Source organism: Colossoma macropomum, unplaced genomic scaffold (assembly GCF_904425465.1).
Source record: "Colossoma macropomum unplaced genomic scaffold, Colossoma_macropomum, whole genome shotgun sequence".
Classification (NCBI taxonomy): domain Eukaryota; kingdom Metazoa; phylum Chordata; class Actinopteri; order Characiformes; family Serrasalmidae; genus Colossoma; species Colossoma macropomum.
The window spans coordinates 14403480-14413561 of NW_023494794.1; the positions used below are offsets into that span (position 1 = coordinate 14403480).

The 10082-nt window shown below is 37.8% G+C and overlaps 1 protein-coding gene across 1 annotated transcript in view; it reads left to right on the forward strand.

The window, feature by feature from the left end:
- Positions 1-2503: 2503 nt before the first annotated feature.
- smarca1 (SWI/SNF related, matrix associated, actin dependent regulator of chromatin, subfamily a, member 1) overlaps positions 2504-10082 on the forward strand; it is a gene marked incomplete at its 3' end in the record, with an annotated part of 30646 nt that continues 23067 nt past the window's right edge. Inside the window, exons 1-5 of the mRNA XM_036581009.1 lie at positions 2504-2702; positions 5431-5517; positions 6147-6313; positions 6909-7009; positions 9180-9280. Coding sequence (XP_036436902.1) covers positions 2646-2702; positions 5431-5517; positions 6147-6313; positions 6909-7009; positions 9180-9280 — 513 coding nt within the window. The remainder of the gene's footprint in view (positions 2703-5430; positions 5518-6146; positions 6314-6908; positions 7010-9179; positions 9281-10082) is intronic.

Consider the following 10082-nt stretch of genomic DNA (forward strand, 5'->3'; position numbering starts at 1 on the left):
TCTGGGTCGCGGGGGAAGCTGGAGCCTATCCCAGAAGTCATCGGGTGGAAGGCAGGATACACCCTGGACAGGTCACCAGTCCGTCGCAGGGCCGGTTTATTACAGCAAATTATTATTATTATTATTATTATTATTATTATTATTATTATTATTATTAACATTTTAGAATAACGTTCATTTCAAACATGACCTGAGAAACAAAGTTTAACAGTGGAGATTACGTTTGAGAAATATGGGTGTCGCCCCCTAGTGGTTAAAGCGAATAACAACAGTAAAGTGCACGGTTATTTTTTTAATGCTATTTAAATCTGCATGGCTTATAATTTACATATATCAGCAAATAGTGAGCAGATGTAAACAGTCATATTTAGTCAGTGCTTTTGATACTTTTTTTAGTTCAAGTTCACATTTTCTGCTCTTGTACTTTTCTGAGCTTTTCCAACTCTATATAGATATTTTCACTTCTTCTCAAGCATATTTGGAGCAAAGGAATTTTCCCAGTTCCACTTTTAGCGTTTACATTCAGTTCCCATTGTTCAGTTTCGTATCAATAAGATCTATAAATATCACAGGAATTTCTGAAGGAGTCCTGAAAGAATCTGACAGTAAATGTGGGGGATTTTATAGATTACTGCAGGACAGGAGCCACTGCGGGTCTAAAGAACCCACTGCATGATTAAATGGTTCTTTTCATGGTGAAATGATTCTTCAGATCTATGGTGAATGTGTTCTATATGGTGCTATATAGAACCTTTTTAAAAAGGGTTCTACATAGCACCCAAAAGGGTTTTTAGAAAAGAAAAAAATGGTTCTTTATAGAACCATGAACACTCAAAGAACCCTTTGCCTGATTAAAGGGCTCTTTGCGACGTGAAAGCGTTCTTCAGATTAATGGATAATGTGTTCTATATGGTTCTATGCAGAACATTTCGAACATGGCTCTATATGGCGCCAAAAGTGTTCTTCTATGCTCTTAAAAAAGATGGTTCTTCAAAGGTTCTTTAGTAAAGAAAATGGTTTTAGATAGAACCATGAACACTCAAAGAACCCATTGCATGACTAAAGGGTTCTTTGCATTGTGAAATTGTTCTTCAGATGTGTTGTATATAATTTTACACAGAACCTTTTTGAAAATGGTTCTATACAGCACCAGAAAGGGTCCTGCTATTGGTTTGATGCCAAGCTTGTAACAATAGAACTCTTTTCGGTGCTATATAGAACCATTTTAAAAAAGGTTTTAATATAGAACCATCTACAATACATTCTCCATCAATCTGAAGAACACTTTCATGATGCAAAGAACACTTTAATCATTCAAATGGTTCATGGTTCTACATAGAACCTTTTTTTTTAGAGTGTACTGTTAGAAGATAGACATTGCCATTATAGAAGAACCCTTTTTGGTACTATATATAGAACCATTGCAACACATGCTCCTTCAATCTGAAGAACGATTTCACCATGCAGAGAACCATTTAAGCATGCAGATGGTTCTTTGAGTGCCCATGGTTCTAAGCAGAACCATTGTCTTTACTAAAGATCTTAGTTCCTCTTTACTACAGATCAGTTTTGTAATAGTTCATTCCTATTTTATATGTATGTGGGAGGTTAAAGGGGAACTTTAGCCTACAAATTCCTGTGTAGTTAAATAGTTCAGATGTAAACAAAGCTGTGGTTTGGTGTGAAACGCTCTGTTCTAGATAAACTTACAGAGTCAGAACTGTTCTAGCGGTGGTGATAGGAACCAGACGTCCACCTCTAAAAGCTCCTCACAGAAAGTTCCTACATGAAATGGTTATGAATTCACTGCTTGATGACTGAGACAATGTTTATGATAGTTTTGAGAAGATTTTGGCCTAAAACTCCATTCATGATGGAGGGATACATAATATGCAGGGCGCTGTGAGGCAAAATAGTCCCCAAAGAAAACTTATTCTTTCAGATTTTCCACAATTTTCCATCATCAACATTCCATATAAACTCAGAAGACTCGTGTAGGTTCTCTGGTGGTTCTGGATAGTAAATAAAATGTCTATATTAGTGTTGTAGTCATGGCGACCCCTGGTTCCTATCACCACCACTGTAAAGACATCTGAACCATTTCACACCAAACCACTGTGAATCTCTCTGTTTACATCTCAAACAGGAATTTATGGAGAAATTTTGAAAATTCCCCTTTGAGTGGTTATTTTCAAGAGATTTTTTAAGTCACCGTTCCACCTTAAATGCTGCAGCAGTGACAGCTTGGCGCCAGTATAGTCGCCAGACAGTAACTGCTGCACCATTTAAGGTGGAACGAAAAATTCAGGAAAATAGGACGCCAATTTTAGCCTCGTCACGAACTGTATTCGACTCTAACCGAGTAAAAACACACTCTGTTATATATTTCCTATCATATCGGTGCGATTTTGCCCAGATAATATGCGTTATTATGGTTACAGAGATGTCTGAGGCTTCGACGAGGTGTTTGTTTACATCGCTGCGTTTCAAACTCTCGCGGTGTTTCGCGCTGCTGTCATCGCGATATTTCCCGCTGAGGGGGGCGTATGCCTGCCATGTCTGAAACTGCAGCGCAGCTTCGTGGTTTATTTTTCCTTTTAAAACTCACATTTTGCGCCCAAAACATCTCATGAAAAGCTTAAAAAATGTCTGACGAAGAGGTGCCGTCAACCTCTGGGGATCCCGGGCCGGGAAAGGAGCAGGTAAAGCAGACATTTAACACCGAAAACAACAAGAAGTACAAGTTTTTTTTTTGCTGCAAGAATATGGCGAAGTTCGTTTGAGCATCAGCGCCAAAAACACTGAAATAAAGAAACGATATTTACAGCGATTTTACCGTCACAAACAGCACTGAATGCACATTTATAACTCTCTGAAGCCTTTCCAGCTGCGGCGAGGCTGAAGTTGGCTTCGTGTTCGCCAGCTTCTTGCTCGAATTTACCCGTTCCACCTTAAATGGTGCAGCGGTTGCGTTCTGGCGCCGTTTAAGGTGGAACGGGGACGTTCGAATAAGAAGCCAACTGTTTGTGACTCCCAGACTGGATTTATCCCATCAAATGGCTTCTTTATATATTGTTTTTCTGTATGTTTTATTGTGTTTATTCTCTCAGCAGATCACAGTGGAAAAAATGGCACCACTTTAAATTTACTGCATTCAAATATGCAAAAATTGTAATAATGACAAATGAAATATCCCTACAGGTGTCTTTTTACCGTTTCTGCCACTGGAAGAACATATATAACCATTTAGTAAGTCATAATAATGAGAAAGTCTTCCATAACTATGACTTAATATCTCATAGTTATGAATATCTTACATTTATTACTCATAATTGTCACTTATCTCATTATTTTGACGTGATGTCTCATAATAATGAGATTCAATCTCATAATTATGATGTATTATCTGATAATAACGACATTCAGTATTATATTATGACTTAGCGACCCATAGTCATGATTTATCATGTCATAATTATGACTCATCTGTTCATGACAGACTTACTTTCTCATAGTCGTGACTTAGTATGTCATAATTTTGACGTGGTGTGTCATGATAATGAGATACGGTTCATAGTTGTGATGTAGTATCTCAGAATATGACACAGTCTCATATTTTTGAGTTTATATCTCATAATTATGACTTAGAATTCCATAATTACTACTAAGTACCTCATAATAATGACTTACTATGTCATTGTTTCTCATAATTATAAGATACCAAGTCAGTATCATGATTTATCGTTTCATAATTATGACTCACCTTCTCATGACTGACTTACTTTCTCGTGATTGTGGCTTAGTATCTCATAATTTTGACTTTCTGTCTCATAATAATGAGATTCTGTTCATAATTCTGACATTGTGTCTGGAGCTGTGTCATAATTATGAGATACTAAATCATAATTATGGAACATTTTCTTATAGTTATGATATACTAAAGGGCTGTATATTTGTCTGTAGTAGTGGAAACGGGTTTCCTACATTTTCTTGTGTTATATTTTTCCCCCGATGTCCAGTTGTGACGTTGGTTTGGTGTTATGTACCCGATACGGTCATCATTCGTTTTTACGTGGCCATTTCTGAACCTCTCTTTATCCCTTAGAAGTAAACAGGCTGTTTTTGTTGCTCTGCCTTTAGACAAACATATGCAAATGAGCAGATTGTCTGCCAGTCCAGGCTGAATCACTCCTTATAGCTTCGGTGTGAGTGGGCGGGGCTAAGCTGCTGTGGGCTGAATAGGTGCAGATGTGTAAATGTGCTGTTTTTAAAGTGACAAAAGAGTTTTTTTTATAAAAAAGGGCCGTTTTTGCAAGTTTTTTTTCATAGTGGGGTGTTTTGGAAAGAGTGAGTGTAGCACTGTTATAAACGCTGTTAATATTGTTAATAACCAGTTGGATTGTATGTATTTTTTTCCCCAAAAAAGTTAAAAAGTTAGAAAAAATGTGGTTTTTGATGATGTGGACCTTTTAAACACTGAGGGCAAAGAGTGCATTGAGTGTACTAGATTTATAGGAACGGTTCACCAAAAAAAATTAATTTTCACAATAACCCCCCCAACCCAAAACGTAGTCAGTCAGCCAACAACAGCAATAATGATAATAATGATAATAATAATAATGTTAATAATAATAATAGTAATAATAATAATAATAATAATAGGACAAAAAGAGATCATTATAAACTAAAAACTATGCATAAAATCAAACAAAAACATCAAAGCAGCAAGAACACAGTAAATTAATATGGAAAATAAGAAACTTAATGAAAAACAACATCCAACGACGATATTAAAGGGAATAAGATAATAGGAATTATAGTAATGGCTGCACGTCTAACGCAGCTGAGAGCTCATGTGAATCTGTGTCACTCAGAGTCGTTATTGTTATATTGGCTCCACTGAAAAATGAAGACGCAGATGCCGGACAACAAACATCTTGGCTGGTCAGCTGTGTTTGGGTTAAAAAAAAAGTCTTGAAATTTAGATTTTCCATGAACTGTTCCTTTAATGAGTGACTAACATTTGGTTCCGTGTGAATCAGAGCCGTAAATGTCCCTTCGCTCATGTTTTTGTCCAGATCAGCGGTGATTAATATGTTTTATTAATTTGGAGCTGAAGATACAGAAAGGTTAGTTTTTTCCCCTCAGAGTCTTTTTTGGTGTGTGTGAAGCCTCAGTGGGGCCGAAGGGTTAAAGGGAGAGAATAAAGTGGTTATTTAATTCAGCCTTTTTATATTTTACACTGTTTATTTTTATTTTATTTTAAAAGCCACGTTCTGTGTCACAAATAAACATAATAATCTTGAATAGATGGCGTTATTGGCGCGGTGCAGATGTAATAACCACGTTTATAAAGGAGTTTATAAAGTGTAAACACGGGTATGTATTGATGTCAAGTGTCATACAGTGACAGTGTGTTTGTGTGTGAAGGTGAAGGACCCTCCATTCCTCCTGGGACCCCCTCCTAAAGCGGCAGTAAAGGAAGGCTCAGTGGACCCTGAATACGAAGAGAAGAGAGTGAGTGTTTGTTACAGTGTAACAGTGTTATAAACGCTATTAATGCCGTTTATAACTATGAACTGTGCTTTTATTATTTGCATCAAAGTTGATTTATTAATGACAACTAAATGAGTTATGCCACTATACCCCCCCCTCTCTCTGTCTCTCTGTCTCTCCCTCTCTCTCTCTGTCTTTCTCTCTGTCTCTCTCTCTGTCTTTCTCTGTGTCTCTCTCTCTGTCTCTCTCTCTGTTTCTTTCTTTCTCTCTGTCTCTATTTATCGCTCTCTTTTTCTCTCTTTCTGTCTTTCTCTCTCTGTCTCTCTCTCTCTCTCTCTCTCTCTCTCTCTCTCTGTCTCTCCCTCTCTCTCTGTCTCTCTCTCTGTCTCTCTTTCTGTTTCTTTCTTTCTCTCTGTCTCTATTTATCTGTCTCTGTCTGTCTGTCTGTCTCTCGCTCTCTCTTTCTCTCTCTGTCTGTCTGTCTGTCTCTTGCTCTCTCTTTCTCTCTCTCTGTTTCTCTCTCTCTTTCTCTCTCTCTGTTTCTCTCTCTCTTTCTCTCTCTGTCTGTCTGTCTGTCTCTCTCTCTCTGTCTGTCTGTCTCTCTCTCTCTCTCTCTCTCTCTCTCTCTCTCTCTCTCTCTCTCTCTGTAGAAAGCAGACAGGGCAAACAGGTTTGAATTCCTGCTGAAACAGACTGAGCTGTTTGCTCACTTCATCCAGCCAGCGAGTCAGAAATCCCCCACGTCACCCCTGAAGGTTCGAGTGGGGAGACCCCGCACCAAACAGGACGAGAAACAGAACCTGCTGTCCGTCGGAGAGTGAGTCCAAAAATGAAGATCCAATAACATTAACATCCAGAATTAATTTTAAAAATGGTAATAAAATACAATTCGGGAAAAAAGTTAATTACATTTACGTGAACTTAATATCCAGAATGACATTCTAATTAAATTAACATCCAGATTAAAGTTCTAATAAAGTAAATTTTGGGAATTAAGTTCCAATAAAATTATTATCCAGAATGAAGTTCTAATGAAATTAATATTCAGGATGACTTTTAAATACAATTGTCATCCAGAATGACAGAGTTTAGTACAAATAATATTTACATCGAAGTTTTAATAAAAGTCATATCTGAAACGAAGTTCGAGTAAAATTTGTCAACACTTATTTTTATCGAATTCGCGTTCAGAATGAAGTTCTTATAAAGTTAATATATCATATAAAGTTTTTCATTAATATTTAAATTCAAGTTCTAAAAAAATTCATATCTGGCATGAAGTTCTAATAAAAACGTTTTTGAATAAATAGCACAGTAAAGTGTTTGGGAAGGACATTTACCTGAAGGTGAATTTTAAATTTCTGGTGTAATTGGCTGTTTTGTTATTGACAGTGTTTGTTTGTGTTTGTCAGTAATCGTCACCGCCGGACGGAGCAGGAGGAGGACGAGGAGCTGCTGTCGGAGAGCAGGAAGGCCGCTAATCTTCTCGTCCGCTTCGAGGAGTCGCCTTCATGTGAGGATCAGTGTCTGTTGCTTTCAGGGTTCCTACGCAGTATGGAGAAGTACGGAAAAGTGGGAATTTGATTTTAGTAACATCCAGGCTGGCTAAGTATGGAAAAAATGTTTACTGTGAGAGAGAGCGCCACCCAGAGTGAGCTTGATGTCGTCGAAAGCAAAGCAAGAAGTAAGACGTGCGACTGAACTCACACTCGTACGCAGAGCTGCCTTTACAGCTGTACGTCACAGCCTGCCCTGTACAGACCAGCCCGCCTGTACCTGTTTAGCATAGCAGGTACACATTTTGACATCAAAGTACGATTTGTCGCTCTAAACTACGCCAAAAACTGGTGACGCCTGTGAAGTCAGTTGTGCTGCATTCAGATCTAACAGCAGGAGGCAGCAGCGTCTAGCCTTTCAAACAACAAGAGAAGGAAGAGTTCGGCGTCAGTTATTTCAAGAGACCGCAAATCGACAGCAACGCAAAATGTATTTTTAAACCTTCTCGTTCCTCCTCACTCCGTCTGGCTGCTTCCACACGGGCGGACGGTGCTTTTAGCTCCTCTGCAGAGATAAACAGGCTGGACTGGACATGGAAAGATTGTGAATTGACCTAATTTAACCCATATGGAGTAATTTTGTGCCAAAAGTTTTAAATGAAATAATAAAATCCACAAGCAAAATATTGGGCATCAAAAATGTCCAGAATATTAACAGATGTTATTACACATTTTTAAATTTATTTAAATGAAATTTAAAATTACATACATCATCTAAACCGCTTATCCTTCTGGGTCGCGGTGGGGTGCTGGAGCCTATCCCAGCTGTCATTGGGCGGAAGGCAGGATACACCCTGGACAGGTCGCCAGTCCATCGCAGGGCAGACAGACAGACATACACAGTCACACTCACACCTAGGGGCAATTCAGCATGTCCAATCAGCCTGACTGCATGTCTTTGGACTGTGGGAAGAAACCGGAGTACCCGGAGGAAACCCACGCAGACACGGGGAGAACAGGCAAACTCCACACAGAAATGACCCTGGTCACCCGGCCGGGAATCGAACCCAGGCCATTCTTGCTGTGAGGCGACAGCGCTACCCACTGCGCCGCAGTGACGCCCCAAATTTAAAATTAAACCTTCATTTTTCAAAAAGATTTCTACTCATTTTGCCTCATTCTGATACAGATGTCTGCTCGTTTTGCCGGGTTCTGCTTTTTTTCTGTTGCTGGTTATGCTTATATATTTTTTTGGCTTCTGAAATTTTTCTTTTGCTTCTGATCTGTGGCACTTTTTAACAGGGGGCGGGTCTTAGACGAGGGAGTTCACCTCTGGTTGGTGTTTCTTTAAGGGTTCTTTATTAAAGAAAATGGTTTTATATAGAACCATGAACGCTCAAAGAATCCTTTGCGTGAGTAAAGGGTTCTTTGCATGGTGAAATGGTTCTTCAGGTTGATGAAGAATGTGCTGTATGCGGTTCTGTGAAAATGTTTCTATATAGCACCAGAATGGGTTCTTCTATTATTATGATGTCAAGCTTGTAACAATGCAGGAACCATTTTTGGTTCTGTATGGAACCATCTTCAGCACAATCACCATCAGTCTGAAAAACCATTTCGCGATTCAAAGAAACATTTAATCATGGAAAAGGTTCTTTGAGTGTTCGTGGTTCTATATAGAAACACTTTTTTAAAGAACCCTTGAAGAACCGCCTTTGTGTGAATATTGATACGTTGCAAGTTTAAAGTGGCTTTTAGATTAATTTGACGAGCATAAACAGCAATATCAGCACCGTTTTTCCAGGAGGTTATCCATATTTTGCCACTGACCAGTCAGGCAGGAAGCGTCACAAGTTTAGTACCGGTTCTCGATACCCATCCCTAACGGTACCCAGTTACAATTTTTTGGCAAGTATTTGGCAACACAATAGCGCATATAGTCAGAATGTAACGTACATGTTAAGTTACATTTTAAAACCATTTATTAACGTAATAAACATTTCGCTGTTTGTACTTAGACATCAAATATGGTCTGAAAAACCTACCAAGAAGTCTGGAAATCTGAGTCTCTGAGTCTGGAAAAGTCTGGATATTGAAACGGAAAACGTGTAGGAGCCCTGTGTTTTACTAACTGACTGATTTGTTCATTTGTTTCATTGATTGATTGATTGACTGATTGATCTGCAGATGTGAAGAACGGCGCTCTGAGAGATTATCAGATCAGAGGACTGAACTGGATGATCTCCCTCTACGAAAACGGCATTAACGGCATCCTGGCTGACGAAATGGTAACAGATGATTTAAACCACAAACACATACAATTAAAACGGAATAAAATGTGGAATCTGTGATCAATTTCCATGTTTTTGTTGATGTTCTGAGTGTGAATAAGTAAACACGTCCTCTACAGAGACACACTTCTGCACATTTTAATACATAATTACTGTTTAATTGCTGAGTTTCAGACTTTAAAAAAAATAAACATAAAATGTGGCCTTGAGCCCTGAAAATTAGCAGAAACACGTCATATCTAGATGCGTTACCTGTAGATGATGTGTTACCTTATTTTCACAAATGCTTTAAGCCATAGAAATTTAGAGTTATTGTTTTTTTATGATTTGTGTTATTATGTAATATAATTACATAGTTATGAAACTAATTACGTTTACATTCAATTTAACACAATTACAGTGACTTTGGACACATCCTGCTTTCATTGATATATATATATATATATATATATGTATGTGTAGATGATACAACTATATATATAAAAAATAAAGTTTTAACTTATAGAACTTACTTATAACATATTACTGTACAAAAACTGTACATTAGACATTGTGCAATACTGGTATATATTAATGTGTATATTTATAGTCTAATGTTCTAATTTTTTGTATACACTCATTTAAATAAACAGTGTAATAATGTCATAACCTACTGAAAAATACTGAACATATATAAAAATAATAAAATAATGAGGTGAGTTTGGGCTTTTAGGGAGGGGCTCTGTAAACGAAAAGGGAGCACTGGGTTTATAACGTAAGATAAAACGAGAGCATCATTGCGAAACCGAATGCAGTGCAA